The sequence below is a fragment of the Aphelocoma coerulescens genome, chromosome 1 (assembly GCF_041296385.1).
Source record: "Aphelocoma coerulescens isolate FSJ_1873_10779 chromosome 1, UR_Acoe_1.0, whole genome shotgun sequence".
Lineage (NCBI taxonomy): Eukaryota > Metazoa > Chordata > Aves > Passeriformes > Corvidae > Aphelocoma > Aphelocoma coerulescens.
The window spans coordinates 8,889,780-8,910,570 of record NC_091013.1 but is presented as its reverse complement, the minus strand read 5'-3'; the positions used below and the strand labels follow the sequence as shown (position 1 = coordinate 8,910,570).

The 20,791-nt window shown below is 39.5% G+C and overlaps 1 protein-coding gene across 4 annotated transcripts in view; it reads left to right on the top strand.

The window, feature by feature from the left end:
* PRRG1 (proline rich and Gla domain 1) overlaps positions 1–20,791 on the top strand; it is a 31,373-nt gene that overhangs the window by 4,754 nt on the left and 5,828 nt on the right. For all 4 annotated transcript variants that reach the window (XM_069030744.1, XM_069030819.1, XM_069030986.1 and 1 more), the window contains 2 exons: positions 11,839–11,888; positions 16,094–16,254. In XM_069030744.1, coding sequence (XP_068886845.1) covers positions 11,879–11,888; positions 16,094–16,254 — 171 coding nt within the window. In that variant the 5' untranslated portion in view covers positions 11,839–11,878. The remainder of the gene's footprint in view (positions 1–11,838; positions 11,889–16,093; positions 16,255–20,791) is intronic.

Sequence of the window (20,791 nt, the reverse complement as noted above, 5' to 3'; positions counted from 1 at the left end):
TTCTCATGGCTATGGGGAGTGGGGAAGGGTTAAATGAGGTTTCATTGTCAGAATTAGTTAAATCTCCTGCTGGTTTTCCTATAGATTTCTCCCATAGCAGCTGAAATGAGCTCAGTCTGTGATATTTTATTTCAATACTGCTGAGCAGGTCTGAGTATCAGGAATGGAATGGACTCACTGTGCTATTTTCTGTTTGCTGCTGTTGGTTGTCAGAGCTGTGGGCAGCAGCAAAATAAAGGCATGGCCTATTGAGTGTGCGGCTGCGTAAGCGGCTTAATTGGTCTAAGCTTCTGTCACTGCCTGAAAACACGAGTTCTTCCTTTCCCACTCCATCCTTGCTGGGTTTTGCATTTTGACTGCTTCCCTGGTGTTCTGCAGCCAACTGCATCAGGGAGCTGATCTGTTTTATTTTAAAACAAGCAAGAAAGTGAGAAGGTGAACAAACTCATCTTTTATGAAAAAGCTGCTTAGGGTGAGCTGTAAAGAAGTGCCCAACTACAAGCTCATCAGATCTGCAGTTCTCAAAAATGGAAGTATCAAAGCACTTTCACTATGGCTGTTTGTTAGGAACTTTTGGCAAAGGTTTGATCAAAGTTTTCATCTCAATATAAGAAAGAATTTTTTTACAATGTGATCAATCATTCACTGGAACACCCTCCCCAAGAACATGGTGGAGTCCCCATAACTAGAGGGGTTTTTTTGCAATTGGGCAGGGTGCTGGATAAACTCATCAGGGCTTCCTTTCCCACAAAAAGTTGGACCAGACAATCTTTTGACATTCCTTCCAACCTGGGCTGCTCTATGGTTCTACAAAACTTTTTGTGTGGGTGAAGTGATCTACACCAGAACTACGAAAGGTGGAGATGCACCTGCTGATGGACAGCATGTCTCCAGTGACTTCTGCAGTGTATAACATGTGTGAATGAATTACCAGATCTAAAAAATATCAGTGGTGTATTTTTTGCATTAGAAGACTCCTCCACATTTTCTGTGTGATGGAGTAGGTGTTCAGTTTTGTGGGGTAATAGGGGAATACCCTTTTAAATCTTCCAAGAACAAAATGTTAGACATGGTAGATTCTGTAGAGGATCTGTCAGTTATGAATGAAGTTTTCAACAGCTAACTTCATTTTAATTCTGTGTATGCTTTTGATACAGCTAAGATAAATTACATCTTCAAATACATATAATTGCACACACAAATTTGACATGTTAATTTGGCATGTGAGTTTTAGGAACTTCAATGTGAACATACTCTGAATTGTTTTTCTTACGTGCAATTTGTGCTTCCTACTCAGGCAGAATGGGTGTTGTACTCTGTCACTTCATACGGAGGAGAAGATCAACAGTAGAATTACTGGTTTAGTTTTGGGAGCTGCTCTAGTGTTTTCACAATGCTTGAAAGTACAAAAAAATTCTTTATAAGTATGACCTGATACTGGTAGGTATGCATTTATGCTGCATGATTGATCATTTGTGATTTAGAGCTTTACTGTGATCCTTATTTCTTCATAAATGACTGTTTGAATTAGATGTTAGTTCATCTTCCAGTGTTTTTTCCAGTTATGATGTTCAGAATGCCTCCATCCTCTAGACCAGTGTGCTTCCTTTAGGAAAACTTCCATGAATTTAAGGTTTTTTACTGCTCCATAGAAGTCGATTGGAAGGGACCATGAATAAAATTGTTGGACTAGAGGTCACAAGGAATGCAAAACTATCTCCCCGAGAGGTTGACTTTGGTGGGAGATACAGTCTAGAAAGTTCATATTTCCTTTCTGTGGCTGTCCTGGAGAGCAAAGGGGCAGAGGAGGAGGGAGGTCAGTGGGTGAGGGACAAAGCTGAAGTGCAGAGCATAGAACTGCATCAGCCACATCGGGGGCCTGATCCCCAGGAAAGGGTGGGGTGGCAGTGGCCGGAAAGGAGGAGAAATTCCTTGACTCTTCTTCAAGGCTGAAGCCAAAACATCATGTTTTACTATGCCCCAAAAGTGTAAATGAGCTGCAGTACTTTTGTGTGTAGGTTTGTTCAAGTCCTACTCGGAAAAAAAATCAAGTGCAATGCAGTAAAATGTGTACATCTTCACATATTTGGAAATTCAGGTAAAGGTGATGTGAGGAATAATGGATGTGGGTGTTGAGAGAGGGAAGTAAGAGTATTTAGTATTTAAAACTTACATTATTTTTTTTCCCTGGTTTGTAGGGCTTTTTACCCTTCTGTTTTACTGCAGCTGCTCTGTGGACTCTTGTGTACAACTTTCTGTATGCTCTCTCTTTGCAATTCCCCAGTGTGACAGAAAACTTAATAAAATCTCTAAAGGAGTTGTGCCTCATTATCTTTTGCCTAGGTACCATATAATTCAATAAGATGAAATATGTGTTTATGACTCTTTCATAACTTGTCTGCAATTTGATTTTTGGTTGACTGGAAAATCCTATTAAAACATGCTCTGAAATGTTGTCATATATGCATTGCTTCAGGGGAGGACAGGCAGGGTGGAAATTTATATTAAAGCATGCTGACGGTGCATAAGTACTTGGAAGAGAAGGCTTTTTTTGCACATTTCTGTAGCTTAGTTTAGCATTTCACAAAGGAATTACTTTTTATTCGTTTGGGGTTAATTTTTCTAAATTAAGTGGGGTGTTAGACATTGGCCTACAAAACAAGTGCTAAATGCAGTTGCTGTGTAGGGCAGAATGTTGCCTTATCACAGAAAAACAAAATAACCTTCATGAAGTAGTAGTCTTATGTTTGCTATAAAATTATTGCAAAATAAAGATGCCAATGTGAAATTATCCAGCTTCCTTTTTACTGCAAAAATGCACATTCTGAGATCTAGACTCTTCCTGGTCTTTTTTAATAGCTGCTTGAAAAATACTGGTACTTTGGAGGGAAACTGATTTTTAGAAGTAGCTATTGCTGCTTGCCTTTCACAATATTGTAATAATTCCAAGAAAAACTTCAGTGAGTTGAGGAAAACCTTTTTCAAATGTACGGAATTGTTAGGTCTCTCTTTTTCTGTGAAAACAGCAGACTTGAATACTGAATTCAGATTAATGCAGTTGGAGGCTGAATCTTGTACAGCCAGTTTGTGTTATTGGAAAATCTGTAAAGGTATTATTGGTGACACTTGGGTCATGGTTTTGCTTTATAAGCTGTGTTGGGGAAGAAAGTATCTGTAAGAGTTTCAGAGCGGGATAAATGGTACCTTGTTAGCTTTGATCTTGTGACCTTTTCTGAATGGACAAGCACTGTACCTGCAATGAAATTACACTTTTGTGAATGGACTGTGCCCAGAGACTGGTCTTTGGCCCTTCTCTCTCGTGTGTGGAGAGGTATGATCTAAAATTAAGGTAGTACTTTTACTTTTTTTTTCCCTTCCCTACCTAACCTATATATGCTTTTAAAAGGCAGAAAACACTGTTGTACTCTACTTTCTACTTATCCTGAATGCTTTGATGTGTTGATTTGGGAGACCAGAGGCAGTGTAAAAGGGTGATGGTAGGTAGGGAGTAGGATCTTTAAAGAGACCACTTGCCATCTATCAACTCAATTTCTGGTTTTGTCATGGTATTATGTGCTGATATTTATTGCCCTGGTCCTAATCCAGTTTTAAACCACTTTGGAGAGGAGCTGGATGTAGTTAGCCATTCTGTACTGGGTACTGGACTTCTTCTCTCCTTTTACAGCCAGGTAGTTACCAATAAAAGCTACATCTGAAGAACTGTGTTCCAGTAATCACCAAATCTCACCCTCATTTATTGATTCCCTTTTTATTTGTTTTCATCTATTTCTACTTTTGTCCTGAACAGCATCCTATGGCAGCAAATTCCATGAATTATACACTATGTGAAATTTCAGGTCCTTTGATATATTTACATCTGTGTCAGCTGAGGACAGTGGATACCCTCCAGTTTCTCATGTGAGAAGTAATGGTTGGCTGCAATGAGTTGCAGGTGTTACAGTTAGATCAGCTGAATATCTGTCTTCTCTGAACTGAGAGGTTTGTTATACACTGATGATTTAAACACAAAGGATATTTTTCTTCTTTCCAAATAAATAGCAATATGTTAATTTTTAATACATATACAATATAATTTTCAGCTGAAGTTGAGAGCTGCTGGCTATTCCTCAGTAAAGCATCAGGAGATGGTCTGAACTACAAAATCAAAGTTGCCTTGTTTGTAATCTGCAGAACAGATGCAAATGTTTCATTTGTATGAAAACAGGGACAGAATAGGGGAGGAAAATAAAATGAGTGCACATTCAAAGCTCCTAATTTAGGGAAGCTGTGATTAAAAACATGCTGTAAAGAAAACATTCTGCAGTATTCTGATACTGTAGATGTTGGTTCATGTGGGTTTTTTTCTTAAAAAGTTCTAGCGGGTCCATTGATTATTTTATCTTAGTATAAATTTAAAAAAATACATGATAGATATTCAATAAGCAGCTGTCACTTTACTAGTATAACATAGGATTTTATCAATACATCATTTAACACTTCAGCCACCTGTAAATGTGTAGCAAAGGGATCATGTACTTTCTCTGGCTTATTATGCATTGACTTTGTGTGTTACTTTATGATTTTAGAAGCTGGTAACATTTTGGAGAGGAAGTTATTGAAAATATCGGTAGTGGTGATCTTAAACTGGATGTTAATTTTCTAGTCTGCAATTGCCAATTTCCAGTCCTTGGCGGGGGGAAGGAAGAAGGTGCTTTTTTTGTTTGGGGAGGTGAGGGCTGGCTAGGTTGTCTCATAATTCCTGGATTAGCTCTCTGTGTCTCTTTTTGTGGTATTTCTGAGAAACCACTCCCGTATTTCAGGTTTTTAGCCTTAGACTGGACCCTGTGGTGTCCTGTGTATTAGCAGTATTTAATTTCCATGCCAAGAACATAACTTTTGAAGACAAGAGACAAGCACATAGACTGCTTCAGAAATCTCTTTGACTGTGGTGAGATTTTTTTATTTTTGAGAGGTTTTATTGTTTGGTTTGTTTTTTAGTTTGAGGGAGAGCTTCACATTACCTTTGTTTTTGTCAACTTACTTATCAGAGTAATTTTGTAGCTTCACAGAAAGTTCCTCCCAAACATTCACTATCACCCCATAACAACCTTGGGCTCTTTACTGAGGAATCATTTATATAGATCTTCCTTCCTCAGCTTCTTACTGCTGTGAGTGTGCTCATACAGTGCCCCTTGAGTGTATCTGCAGTAGCATTTTGGTTCAGATTAGGAATCTCCCAATTGTCACCACTTGCTGTGCTTTGGTTTGCATTGCAGAAACATTTCAAAACACTCAGACTGAGCTATTTTTGGGTGAAGGTAAACCAGAGGATAAACTCCAAGAGCTGCAGTCCCACTGCCAGACAGTGCTCAGCTCATGAAAGCAAATCAGAGCTACCCCAAAAGTAAAATTCTTGACCTGTTTTATGTAAGTGTTGGGTCCTCAGCACCAACTGTTTTGCTCTTCAGGTGCACTCCTAGTGCTCTGCATTCCTAGCTAATGTGACTATAGTCATGGATAGAGATAATTATTATGCACTTAGAGGTTATTATTCATGGCCACTGTAATTGCTTCATATAAAGAGTCCAGCTATTCAAGCCGAAGTTACAATAGATTATATCCAAGTGGCTGACAAGTTAGATTTGTCAGCTGGCACCCAAACACTAATTAGGTCAGGGAGCACCACATCTATAGTGAAGCTGTGTTCCTGTCTCTGTTACCTTTTCACCTTTCCCACTATTAATCTGACTTCCCCTCAATTCCCTAACGTGCTTGTCCTTGTTATCCAGCTGCTACCCCAAATCACAATGTTCTGACATCTCGCATGTGCTGGCAGTGCTCTTTCCCTGTTCTTATCTCTTTAACTTACTTGAGTTGCCCCCTTGCAAAGGGCTGTGGAGCTGTAGCTGGTCCTGGACATGGTGTTTGCTTCCTAATTGCTCTCTGCTGGCAAAATGGATAATGATTTCCAGCTGCCAAAGGCACTGTGACTGTTGAGATACTGCTGCAATTGGTAAACCCGTCTTCACTTCAGGGAGAGCATTAATGAACTTTCTCTGTTCTTCTCTTGGTCATTGATTTTTGTGGAAAATGTGTGGGAGCACAGAAGAAATCTCAGTGTCAGATTTAGTTGAAAGGTATTGGGGGAGGAGCAGAATGTGGAATAGATAAGTGACATAGTATCAGTTTTGTGCCCAAACAAAATCAGGATAAAAGCACATCCTACTGTGAAAGCTTTATTTAATTGTTCATCATTCTTGCTTGAAAAAGGAGAGGAATTGGTTATTGTTATATCAACACTTCAATGGATTATCAAGTTAAATACTCGAAATTTGAATTCCCAAGGCATAGGAGATTGTCTAACCTAAAGCAGTGTCTTCTGTCAGTAGCTTACAGAAGAGTGAGGTGTGTGAAATTCTACTCTATAGGCTGCTCAGAAAGGCGTGGTCTCCTGAGGATTTGTGGAATTCTGGCTTCCACACAGATGGTTATGTACGTGTTCAATTACGCCTCCCAGGAACTGCCCCACATGGTCCCCAGGAGTTTTAAAACAATGCAATCCACCAAAAGTCTCCCTTTCTGTAAAGAGAGTTTTGTTACTTCTGCCAAATGTTCTGCTCGCCAAGATGTATCAGGAGAATGTTCTTGTTTGATTTTGAAAGGGAGGGGAAGGAAGAGATAGCTTAGCTTGTAACAATTCCCCCTTTGAACCCCTGGAAGTATCCAGAAAATAACCAGCCAGAATATTGCCACAGCTTAAACAGAACAAAAAACACAGAGTGAAGAAGGGGTAATGAAGTTGAGGCAGAAGCTCAGACTCTCTCCAGCTGCAGTCCTGTCCAGCTGCAGTCATGAGGAGCTTCCTTCTCTCTGCTAACAGGGTGGTGTTGTGCCCTGTGCATGCTCATTCTGTGAGTAATGATCTGTTTCACTGGGTTTGGGGTGCAGTGGCAGTCTGCTAAGTACAGGTTCCTCTTAGTGATCTGGTCTGTGGTTTTAGGTGCTTAAATTAATGATGATGTTTTATAACGCTGTGATCAAATAGTATATACAAAGCAGAAGGTTTTTCAGTTCTCTGTTTTATTCTGGCCCCATGTAGCTTGAGGTGGGATAAATTTTTTTCATCCTTCTCTGATAGAGTAGTTTCCAAGGTCTTCCATCCCTCTTTATTCCCACCAAATTCCCTGGAAAACCTTGCTGTTGCAAGCAAACTAAACTTAATAAATACAGGATTCTCCCTTATCCTATGAAATTTCTGTTCAGGGAAAAACCAATCTATTCTCCCAGCATTTGAATCCATGTAAATTCTTTGGTATGCTTTTCCCGGGGAGAAAACTCTTTGGAAGTAGATAGCAGTAAGTGAAATTGTAGTCTTCTGTAACATTTTTTCCAAGCATATAAAAGACATATGGTGGGAGTGGGATTTTTAGGTAGGCACATAATGCATTGTGAATGCATGGCTGTCAGATAATTAAATAGGTACACAGGAAGTCAGATTGATAATGTTTGAATATTTCTTCTAAACAAACCTCCCCCAGGAGTGTTTCAGTTGTTGTATTGGTTTGGGGCTGAGGGGCTAGAACAGGGATGTTTATTTTTAGACTGAATGTCTACTGATGTTTCAGTTAATAGTGTCCCTTGGAATGGACTTGCTTTCATAGAAAGCTCCAGAAGAACCTAAATATTTATAACTTTAAGAAATTATGTAGCTCTTTGGCTTCATGAATAGTACAGATTACAAAACTGAAGTTAACAGCTGTATCGCTTGTCAGAGTTCTGTTGCAGAATGAAAAAGCCTCTTCCCTCCCTGGACACTGTCATGCGCATCCCTCCCCAGCTGGGAGAAGAACAGGGGGCCTTGCAGTATTTTAAGTCCCTTTTAACACAGCAGGGGAGAAACCAAGTGAGGAAAAATCCTGCTGCTGCTTTATATTAGCCTTATTTTCCCTTCTCTTTCTACGTAAGGACTCTCTTTGTTCTCGATGTTCTGTGCCCTTGGAACACATGACAGTGAGTGAGAACAGTGCAGGCAGTTTGTGTGCCCTCAATTGGATCCTCTGTCCTTTAATGGTACGTGCTGCACACACGTTGCCTTTAAACTCCAAATCAGGAAATGTACCCGGAAGAGGTGTGTGCCTGCCAGCCAAAGATGGTTATCTTAATAAATGCAACAAAATCTTGCAGAAACACTGTCTTAAGACAACAGCTTTTAATGCTGAAATTAGTTACCTTCCCAGTTTAAGAGATTGCCACTGCTAGAATATGATTACCACCTTTGGAAATGTGTATTCAAATATTCTATGCTTTATGCTTATAGATTTGAAAAAAAATATTTAGGTTAGTTGTGGAAAGAAAGGTACCCCTTGGTTTGTTACTTCAATATTAGTTCCTTAAACTTGCATGCAAGATGTTTCTCCTTGGTAAGAGGCTGCAGCCCTTTCTTGGTGAGCAGGGTAGTGCTGGTAAATAGCAGGGGTGGTGTTGGTGTGTCTCCTGGGCTGTCTCACGGGCTTTAAAACTCAGTGTTTCATTATAGTTCCTACTAGAAGTGTGTGGTTTATTGTTCTGTGTTTTGTTTTTTAACCATTCTACTGACAGCCAAGCAGGCAGTCAGGAAAGGTCATGTGTTGGTTGATCTATCAGCTGCCATTAACTCAGAATTGGACACTCAGCATGAGTATAGTGCTATACAGCTGTCCATTGTGTTGTCACATATCTAAAGTGATGCATAACCTTATAGAAGATGGATAGAAGAGGGATTCATGAAACAACAAATATTGGTGATATTTAGGTACTGTTGGGGGTATGGGGCTTGTGTGTGTTTGTTCTTGCATTTGTGTATAGAAAAGAAAAAGGTTGCATTGACACCACAGGGCCATCATAGGTTCCAGTAAGGTTTGTGAAGACTTAAAAGCAGGAAACTAAGTAAAGAGTTGGGCAGAGGAATAAATGAGTCAGTAGCAAGTCAGGCTGTTCTGTGGTGTGACCTGCCCTCTTCAGCTTTATTAGCTGGCTTATGACAGTAAAAAAGATTTTGGTGCTTTTCTTTGTTCAACCCCTTCTTACAAGCCACCTTTGAACTATTTAGTCAGTTTGAACCAAGAGTGTCAGAGTAGAGGACCAAAGTATAATTAAACTCCTTCCCTTGAGGGGAAGGGACTGTTAATAGAGGGCAAAGACCCAAGCAGTTCCTGTGCAGTGGGAGAGTCTGTTCCATGAGTGAAATGTCCATGTAGTGGCAGGGCAGCCATTTTCCATGTCCTTAATCAACCTCTAGCCCTGTAGGTTTTTGGGTGTCATAGCAGGAAGCTGTGAGTTGTGGGAACTTGGAAATGAAGAAGTTTGAGAGGAAAGTCAGGAGAGCATAGAAAGACACATTTGTCGGAGAATGGGCATAAGTAGTTCCAGGGAGCTCTAAATACTTGTAATTGCTGTAACAATCTAATGTGGATTGATGAAAGGGAGTTTCTGCACTACAGCCACTGACTGAAAAGGTGTATTTGATATTTCCTAGAGAAGTTCGTACTGTTTCTTTCTGTGGGTAGAGGACGTAAAGAGAAACGTAATTTGTGTTTTGCAGCCACTTCAGCAAATCTTTCTTTTGTTACTAGCTCCTAATATAATAATGCCTTTGAAGAAATTAAAAGATGTTTTGCCTTCTGCATCTTCTTTTTTCTCCTCCTTCATGTGTTTTCCCCAGTTTCCCAATCTGTGTATGTCAGTGTTGTGACGTTGATTCCCAGAGAACGTGATATGCCAAGTACCTAGTGCTAGGTGCCAAGGCAGAGGCAGTGACTTACTCTGCTCCTGGTGGAAAACATGCCATAGCAACAGGGAGGCACCAAGTCCTCTTTTTCCCAACACAGTTCCAAATAGGCAGAGCCATCAGAGCAGTTGTGACTCATGGATGTGGATGCCTGGCTTCTGTTTTGGGTTGGGTTGGTTGGTTGGTTGGTTTTGGTTTTTTTTGAATGTTGTAGAAATCCACACCCAAGTTTTGTTAAAAGGGTGAAACATTAAAGACTAACTGAAATTTCTGGCAAAAAAAATGACCCCATTTGAGAGGGGAAGCATAGGAAGGTATGTTTAATTCACTGCACTGCTGCCACTTAAAAGAGCAAGGGAGCACTCCTCCTGGGTGCTGCCTCTTCTATTGATGTGTGTTTATTTGGGGGCTGTTGCTAAACCAGCTGTCTGAAACTGGTGGGTAATAAATGGCAAAAGAAAATAATGATGTAATAGGTAAAGAGAATAGTTAGACCACTAGCCAAATCTTTTGTGGCCTGTTTATTTTAGTAAGTTTAGCAATTTCTTCATCACAGATACTTGGGTTGTGACAACGTGACTAATCATTAAATGACATTAATTTTATTTTTATTCAAGAAGCAAAGGGCAAAGGTCATTTGTTTTGGCATAGAGTAGTCTGCTAAGAAAACTTCTGGCTATTAAAAGAGGTTTTATATATATCTAAAAAAAAATTTATATATATTTTATATTTTATATATATTTTGAAAAAAAAAAGCCCATTGCTTCTGTCAACCTTAAATACTTAGTAACAATAAGCTAAACACTATGGTGGTGAGATTTCAGAGTGCCATAATGTCTGCTCTTTACTCACATTTATTTGCCTTTACAGAGATTTGATGAACTTGCTTTAAAGTCAGTTTGTTCCTTCACCCTACATCTTGTAGTGCCAATCCTACAGTTTTGTTGGCAGGCTGGGATGTCTTCATGGAGCACCATTCACCTCAGCAGTCCCTACAAGTACTGCATTCTGTTCTTGCATGACGAGTTACGGTGTTGGGCAGGCCAGGCTGGAAACATTATCTTTCCCTCTTTGTTTATTACAACAGCCATGGCCAACTTTTTACAGCAAGGTTTGCTTATGGGGGGTTGGATTTATGGAAAGTGAGGACATCTGGATGGTGTGATATGTTGATGTGTAACCTGGCCTCTGAAGACTGGTGCTGAGCCTTAGGAGTAGGTAATTTATTAATAAAAATCCCTTTAACCTCATGGTGTTCTACTAACTTGGTTAGGCCGTTGCTCTTACTTTGCTGAAAGCTTTTATTTTCCTAACTTTTCCCATACCAATAAAGACTCCAAGGAGCTGCACTACTCTTGCTGCCTCCAGATGTAGTTCTTGCTGGCTCTCTGCCTGGTGGGTGCAATGAGCTTCAGGCACTTTCTCAACTGAGAGCATCTCCTCTCTGTTCTCTTTCCAAGATGAGGTACAAGCTACATGTAAGTTCTTGTAGGGCAGGTTGGGATCCTCTCATGTAGTGCAAGTTCCTTTGCCAAATCACAGGTCTTGTTCTGCCCTTGAACTTTATGCAGGCATCCTGTTTTAATCAGTAGCTGACTCTGAATGAATTTCCATGTGTTCAGTCTGATTTCAAAAAATCTGATCTATAGACTAAAGATAATGAGTTGACTTAATCTCTGCAGAGTGAATTTAAGTCTTAGTTAAGGTATAAGTAATTACAGTGGAGAATGTAATACCTTTCAAGTTCATTTAGGCAAAACAGGTTGCATTTTGTTTAAAATTATACACACCCTCTTATTTCATATTAACATTTTTGTATATTCTGAATCTGAAAAGCCTTGAAAAATGTTAAACATTCATCATTTCAAAGGTTATCTTTTTCTTGGATAGTATTCCTATACTACTGAAATTAACCTGCATGCAGTACTGGTACAACTCAAAAGAGGGATTAATCTTGATCATGGAGTTTTGAATACTGATGTATTTGTACCAGTATGTGGGAATCAAGAGAAAATTGTCCAAGTTGATTGTAATTCACAAACTCAACAGGATATTTCCTCTTTTGTTTACAGACTTGGTATTTGCAAGTTCCCTGCCTTGACAGCAATCAACATGGATAGTGGTAAGTTTAACTTACTGATGAGTGTGCATTCTCTCTTGTTTCCTGTGGACAGTAACACACCCCAAAACTCTCCTCTGCTCATAATCCCAGTCTCTTTGCACAAAAGATGCCCTCTGGCATTGAACTGCCTTTGATGTTACAGATGACACAGATCTTTGCCCACACTGAGCTCAACTGGAGTCATGCAACTGTTCTGACAGAGATATTATTTGCAGACCATAAAAATCATCACAGACTTATTGTGGCTCTTTGAAAGCTGGCTGCAAAATGAAGACCACAAAGCTGAATTTGCAGCCTTGAGTACTTTAGCTTTAACTGTTTTTAAGCTTGTCTCTCTGTAACTCCAGATTCTCAGAGCAGAATTCACTTTTTAAACTTTGTAAATAAAAGCACAAATCATTTTTCTCCTTCCAGCCCTATTCAAACCAAATGGACTTACTAAGATGACCTACAAAAAGATTCTAATTTAATAGCAGCAGCTTCAAATTTAGAGCTAAAATGTTTACTTTTACTATTTAGTAGTGATTTTAGTGTGGTTAGATGTTGGTGAGGAGTCAAAAGAGGAAGCTCAATAATGGTCTCAATAGAGCTGGTTTTGGTGTTCAGGCTGCCTTGGGCTCTGCTTTAGTGGCACTTCTGTGCCTCGGAATACTTTTCCTACGCTGCTGATCCCTGTCCCTTCTGTCACTAGAGACCTAGAACCTGTTTTCTTCCCCTGTGACAGCTTCAGCTGGCAGGCTGCAATGTATTTATCCTCTGGTGTCCTTGCCTGCCTCTGGTTCTGATTGAATTTCACCTTTCTAGAGTATCCATTCACTATTAGGGTAGCAGGCAGGCTTTCCAGAGGATGTGTAATGAATTGATCTGACTGTATTGTTCTCTTCAATAATAATAAATGAAACGAAGCCTTTGGAAGCTTTCTGATACATAAAAATTTGTTAAAAGCCAATTATTACAGTTACATACAGAGCACAAGCATGTCTGAAGAAATAATGTATTCAAATGCATTAAATTTGGTAGTTGTACATCTTCATCTATATCATACAAAAACTGGGGAACTAGAAGAGACTTCAGATTATTTGTTTCTGTGTGTATCTTACATAATGTCAAAACAACAATTTTGACTTTTCTTTTCTCTTGTATTTGCTAGTTGATCTCCTTAACAAAGTGAAAAAGTGACTTATCTTGCTTCATTCCTTTATTCTTACCACATGCAAGTGTTCCCTGATTATGTTCAGCTCCACAGTAACAGCTGCAGTGAATTCAGCCATGCTGTGGCTTACTAGGTGGGCATCCAACCCAAAGTGGGCTTTTTGCACACTCCTATCCATCTATAGCTGAATATCTACATAATTATGGTCCTGGAACACTGAGAAGTCGAAGTGGGTTCTGCAATACGGTTCCATTTTCTTTTTTTTATAAGATTCATCAGGCCATGACTGATTCTCATTAAATCCCTGCATTTTGATAGCATGTTTTATTTCCTTGATACATTTATATTGACTTCTCCATAGGATTCGAAGTCACTAGGATCGTGCAAAGCATTCAAAATGTCTCATCAGAACAAACAAGTTAATATACTTCATTGTTTTTTCAGCCTTGTAGTGTCAAAAGGCATTCCTAGTCTGGGTTAGCCAGAGATTGTTATTTATAGGATACATTCATAATTAATATGGGATGTAGTTTATTTTCCTCAGCAGGCTTTGTCTCTATGGTACATGCATTTTCTATACTGTATTGTGAGAGAAGACAGACTTTCTGAATATGAGTTGTTAAATAAAAACTTTGGGGGTATAAATAGTCATATACTGTCCATTCTTGAACTGAATTAACATTTTGCTGTTCTTTATGAATGCATTTTGAATCAGAATAGCTCCTTTTGGAAAACTAAAGTATTACCTAGAAATTCATACCAATATGTATCAAATGCAATATTTCTTAACATGCCAGCTTTGAAACCTTTACTCTCTTTGCAAATTGGAAAGTGCATGCAGAAACAAGTATTTGTATGTTGTTTCTGAGAGCCAGAATCTGTAAATCAGGGTATTCTCAGCTACCTGCCCTTTCCTGTGTTTCTTTTCCCTCTGCATCCCATACAAAGCTGTCATCATTTCTCTCATTGCTCTTTTTGGAGATGGATTCCATCCGTGAAATGAAATTCCCTAGCTTTTGTCTGCTGGAGGAAGGAAAACTTAATTTGTAATGCATTATCTACTCTTCAGTGCTTCTACATATGGACACTCTTAGGAGAGTCTGGCCTGACACTTGTTCCTTTCAAGAATGCCCACAAGGATTTGGGGAAAGTAGGAAAAGCACTGGCAGTTCATCCCCAGGCATGGCTGTGTGCTGCATTCCTGACATGGATGAGTTCTTCAGCTCACCACCTTGAGGTGATCACTGAGGCATGAGGATGAAAGAAACCAAGTTATTCAGGCCTAGAGGGAAGTGAGGGGAATTGTGTGGGAAGTGGAAAAAAGCCATCTTCTTTCCTTTTTGAAGAGATTTCTGAATATTAATTTCTGTGTTGTTTAGTCACTGAACTTACACCATAGGAGATGTCCATGTGCTCACCTGTGGTGCTGAAGAAACCCAAATTTGCAGTAGGTGCAGTTGCAGAGTTGAATGCACTGTACCCCTGTCATCCTCATGAGCAGTGTAATTTGTGTGAATGCATGTATGTAATGTATTCAGCTGGAAGCACAGGAGTCAGTGGTGTTTTGGAATTCAATCTTTGCATCTTCATTTAATCCTTTGCAAAAGGAAGATCACTCTCTAATGATTTGTAACCAAGTTGTGACTGATTGAACCTGGCTGGACACCAAGTGGCCCCCAAAGCTGTCCCTCCCCTCCACCATGGTCTGCACCTTGGGCTCCAGGGGAATCTCAGCTCTGGCACCTGGAGCACCTCCTCCCCTTGCTTCCCACCTGACATGGGGTAATTTTCTAGCAGCTTCTCACAGAGGCTACCCCTGTAGCCTGGCCACATAGATCCATTACAATAGTATACCACAGACACTAAACAAGTTGAAATTAGTTATGCCTAATTATGCTAATCAGTGCTGGCAAATACCACCACATCTTTCTAAAGCAAAAACACAGGGATTGTCTTTGTTTCCTTGCTGTCCTCCTTTTATAACATTAAAAATCAGATGATTAAGGGAAACAAAACCCTTCAGACTAACTGTAAATGAAGCAATGTACAAATGATTGTGTAGGCCAAGAAAGTGCAACAAATGCATAGTGTGGCAGAATCATTATCCCCTCGTGCTGGCACTGAGAACCCAAGAACAGTGTAGCACTGACTTGATGGTCCTGCTTCCTGACCTGAAATAGCTGGAGAATTCCTTCATCATGCACTGCAGATGTACCTCCTGGGTAATTCAGTCTGATGCATTTCATAGTGTTTCCAGTTACTGCTTATGTAGAAAACATTGAGACAGAGTTTGATGGAAAGCTGGAACATCAGAAGAAAAGAGATTGCTTCCAGCTCTCTTCTTTGAACAGCAAACTAAGGAAAGCAAATAAGGAATACCTGTGTCAGAACACTGGTTGCCTTTTAGGATTGTTTCATTTGATTCATCAAATAAGGTGAGGTTATCTGTATGGTTCAAGAAAATAGAAAGAGGATACTTCCCCCCACATTCTCAAAAGGGTACCAATTTCATGGTTGATATTTCTGGAATGAAGAGAGTAAGTCTGCTTCAAAGTTGTTTGAGAAAACTTACAGACTTAAACATTGATAAATGCAGCTGCCTGTTGTTTGTGACTCTGGGTAATAGTCATAAATATTTATATCAAAAACTTCAGAGCATTCTGGCTATGATGTCCTGAGGCAGTTGCAAATATCATTTTGGATGTTGACAAGCAGGATTTGTTTGTTCTGTGTCAGCTTGAGCTGAGCATGTGCCTCTCTCTTCCAAGGATTCTTCTTGGGCACCAGCTTCAGTCTTGTTACACCACACGTGATTATGATGCTGCATGGAGGTCTCTGCATTTATGACATTTGAGCAGTAGATACTGAAATTGTAGGCCCAACTACTTACAACAGTGAGCAAAACTAGGAAAGGCTTTTTATCATATCAAATGAAGGGGAAGACTTTGAAAAAACTTTTTCTCAAAGGCATATTTTCTTTGAGCAATTTTAGCATGAGGTTTTGGGTATCTATTTTAGAAGTGACCTTTGTTGTCTCTCCTCTTCTTTGCAGTGTTCTTAACAGAGGACAAAGCCAACTCCGTGTTAAAAAGATACCCAAGAGCCAACACTTTCCTGGAAGAAATAAAGCAAGGTGACATAGAACATGAATGCAGAGAAGAAATCTGTAGCTATGAAGAAGCAAGAGAAGCATTTGAAAATGAGGAAAAAACGGTATGTTTTGCTGTGTATGTAAAGATGGGTAGGCTGTATTGATACTAAACTTTTGGGTGTGCTGAGTGCTTGTGTGTTTTCCAGCATTGCATTAGGTTTGGTTTTTGCCCAGGGAAATTGTACTGGCAAGGACACAGTGATTTAGTGGCCCAAGTGGCACAGGGAACATTGCAGATTTCTTCCAAAATTTGTGCAGGTGACACATTCCACTCTTCAGTAGCTGAGCTCTACATCAAAAAATAAGTGTATAAAGGCATAGTGGACATTTTAAGTTCTTGGGATCTTTTTGTTGGGGGTCATACCTGGGGAGATGGATAAGGCTGGCAGGAGAATTTTCTGATTTATTAAAATGAAGTTGTAGGACATGTGGTATCTCTTCAAAGTTGCTTCTTTCTGAAGCTGTAAAGTGCCTGCACACATGTGTTTTTTACCTCCCAAACTTGACTTGTTGTGACTATTCCTAATGATAGCTCATTGTGTAATTAAGAATAATGTGTACAATGAGACAACTTGTATAAAATTCTAACACAATATCATTTTTGCTTTTTGTTCCAGTCACTAGAGAAAACATAACCTGAACATGTTGTCTCTCACTTCAGCTTCTTTCTCCCATTTAGGAACATGTTATGGTAATTAGCATTTCCCTTGCAGAGGTATTTGGGAGTAGTAAAATAGAAATAATTACATTTCTTTTTCTGCCGCAAGTGGTGAAGGAGCTTCCAATAAGGTCCTGACCTATTATCCATTTCCACTACTGTATCCTTTTTCCCTGGCTGCTGTGTTCTGCTGTGGCGAGTTGCTAATGGGCCAGGCTCTGCTAATGTGCACTCGTGCCTGACCAGACTCATTTACTTGGGCTTTATTTAGTGCATTGTCCCCCAGCAGTATCCATCCACACAGCCACTTAGTGATACTTAACATCTGTGTCCCAGGGGAAGGGAATGGATGCAGTAGACTGGGAATATGATACAGTATATTCAGAGAAACACAGGAGCAAAGCTTTCATAGTACAGATAGACTGGAAGTCAGATAGGGTCTGTAGCTTATTTATCTCATGGTAACTTTTTGTCTAATCTCTATCTTTGTATTTTTTATCTTGTCCAGTTGCTTCTTTGTTTTTCTGCAGTCTTCTGGACAGGTCTGCAACATGCAGATTTGTAATATTAAAAGAATATCAAGTAGTTCCCTCAAGTTATTTTTGATGCATGAGTTTTTAATTAGCATTGTGTATGTCAAATGTGCATACATGCCATTCAATATTTCCAAGACAGGCTTGGGGATTTTGACAGATTCAGAATTATTATTTAAAACTATATAGTTAATTATAAAGATAAAACTATTATGTTAGGCTAGAGCCAACAGGGAAGAATTTGAAGTTCTTTGTGGGTAAAATAGAGTATGAAATTCTGTGTTGACAAATGTGCATGTGAAGGAATTGGGAACATTTGTTATAATATATGATTGGCTCTGAACTGAATTCAGGAACAAGATCACAATTTCAATCTATGAAGACTTCAATTTAAAGCTGAGCAGTCAAACAAAGCCAAAACCAGATAAAAAAAAAAATGAGTGATAAGAATCTGAAGTAAAGGAACAGAGATCAAAATAGAGAGTTTACTCACATCTTGAATGTGTACAACTCTCATCTCCCTCTTTAAAAGCAAATTAGTAGGTGAGGAAGGACCAGAGAAGTGTGACAATTGTTGAAAAATATGGAAAGACATGTATAACAACAATAGATCATAAAATAATTGAATCAGGGAATATGTGATGATGTCTGAGATGAAGGCTGAGCTGAGGGTCAGTGACTTGCCATCCTTCTGATAGCAGAGCTAAGAGGGCCTCAGAGGAAACTGCAAAGGTGCAGGTTCAAAGCAAATAGAAGTCTCTCCTCACCACAGCTAATAGAGCTGCCTTGCCACAGGATGTCTCAGATCCTAAAAGCTTGTATAGGTTCAGAGAACAGTGATGTAACTGAAGGGAAGATTAATCAGTCTGGAACCATTAATTAAAAGGAATCAGCTTTGGCTAATGGAGGTTCTTGAGGTACAAATATGTGAAATCTGGGAGAGTATCACTGCCTGCTTCTGTTTGAACTCTTTCAGCAGTCTAAAGATTATTGTCAGAGAGAAGTTAACAGATAAGGTGAGCCCTAGGTGTGATCTTGTAGAGCTGTTTATTGGTGGTGCCTGTAGCCTGCAGGCAGCACTGCATGTGGTCACTGGTCAGGTGTCAGAGGTTGTGGGGAGGCTCAAAGATTTATACAAAGGTTACTGTGCAAAGTATCTGAGTGTGGTTGTAGTACTGGTATTAATTTAATTTCCATTAAGTCACTTTTTTAAAATTAAACTGCATGAAGATTTTAAAAGCTGGAAGTCACAGATTTTCATTCCTGTTGCAAATTTCCTGTGAATTTTAAGCATTGCAAAAATTGCAAAGCTCTCTGTGTTGCTTTATTCAAGCAAAACAAACAAACTACTGCTAAAAAGCTTAGTAAGCAACTCAAAATTCGGCAGCACCAGATCTAAAATGATGTGATTGAGTAAGGCTGCCAGTGTCAGTCTGTGTAATTATGGATGCTGGATAAATACTCAGAAGAGGTGAATCTTTTCCTGCTACTTGAAACTGGGGGCAGACCAGAAGGAAAGCGTGTAGCAGGTGCACTCACTTCCCCTTACTGCTCTGTTCTCACCCTCTGCCTGGCGAATACCAAGCAGTCTTCTGACTGGCTTATTATCAGTGCACCTTTAAAACAAGTCAGGCAATTGACAAAGGATCATTTGAGGCTGACAATGCTGCCAAATGTCATAAAGGCCTCTGCTGAAATTCTCAGGAGGGTGTGAGTCTCCTGACTTCCTTGCAGATCCCTTATTTGATTCAGCATTCAGATCCAGTTGACTGATAGTGACTCTGTTCTGAGAAGTATTACAAATAAGAGGGAAACAAAATTCTTGCAAATTTTGCTGTAATTGTCTTCAGGATGCATTTGAGAATTCCCTTCTATTATTTCAAACTGAATTTGCCAAAACACTAAGGTACATTCAGAAAAGTAGTTCTTGGCAGGAATATATGTTAGATGTTTTCTAAGTCTTTTCCATTGCAGTTATCTGATTATGTGGCCTGCTTAACTTAGTTTTTCAGCCTTATAAGGCTTTTACACCTGGTATTCCTGGTTGTACAGCACTCAGGGATAAATGATTACTGAAGTGTCCTTTTCATTAATCACAAGTTAGTAATTTTGTCAAGCAGGAAGTCTTTTCTGTTGTTAGTTTAAGAGACCAGCAATTGTGGGTGGAATGTTTGTGCTGTGAGTTTTCCAGCTTCTAAATTACTCTTTAACTTTCTGTATGAATTTTACAGCTACTTTGTAAGTTTTCAGTCTTCCCCCTCTTGGTCTTTTTCACTGCAGTTTGTACAAATCCTCACACTGTGCAAATTCATCTAAGTTGTCTGTGGCTTTGTTGGGCAGGATTTGACTCTGACCCGATGTCTTTGTACTCCTCCTGCACCATCACTTTACTCTGCAGTGTAGCTGTGGGGTAGCAGAGCAGAGGGAGAGCTTGGCAGCTGTGCAACCCAGACCTGAAGGATGGGTTTCCTGCAGTTCCTGTGGCAGTCTGGAACTAAAAGTCTTTGTGCCTCTCTTGGAGATGTGACTTGCAAAAATGCAAGCTGGAAACCTGGGATCTAGTATGCTAACAAGGTTATATTTGGTGGGGTTTTGCAGGGTTGTTTTTTTGGTTGGTTGTTTTTTCTTCTCCCCTGAAGAACATTTAAAAGAATTTTTTTTTAATGAGTAAGCAAGTGTTTCTTTCTTAGTGTTTTCCACCTTGTGCAGAACTTTACTCCTCTGTCTCTGTTAAGATAGTGTTAAACCTAAAGTAATTTTTGACTGGGAGTGGGGAGTGTCTAAACCGTCTTGAATTTTCCTTGCCTTGCATGTAAATGAAAGAGGACATTAAACTACTTTCATCCTTAAGGCAGTTTAAAGTCTTAGTTTAAGCTCTTTATACATCTGTCTGGTCACATCACCAAGTCAAACATCCCAAAAGCAACACACCCTGTTCTGCACTAAGTGCCTGCTACTCTGGGAGAACAGAACAGCTTTTCTGCTGCTTTGCCAAGTTGCAGAGTGCCAAGGAGAGATGCTGGTTCAGCTTTCTAAAGAAGATGCAGAGACATTTTCCACAGCAGATAGATCTGACCTAGAAGTAACATGGAAACAATATTAAAATACCAGTCGCTACTTTACTACCCTTCTGTTGGGGAAGCTGTATTTCCTCTGCAGTCTGCAACGCAAAATAGATTGCTGGGGAGAAGTGTGATTTCTTCTTTTTCATCAAAACTACCTTTCTCCTCCAGAGTGTCTTTAAAATGACACATCCTTGCACAGTATATTTAATGACTTTCAGTAAGTCTTTGCAACTTTGGTCTTAAAAACTAACGTTGTACCATTTTATTTCTTTGCTGCCATTGAGGCCACAGAACAGTGATGTGGGAAGTTTGGTCCCAGTACATACAGTAGAATTTCATAATC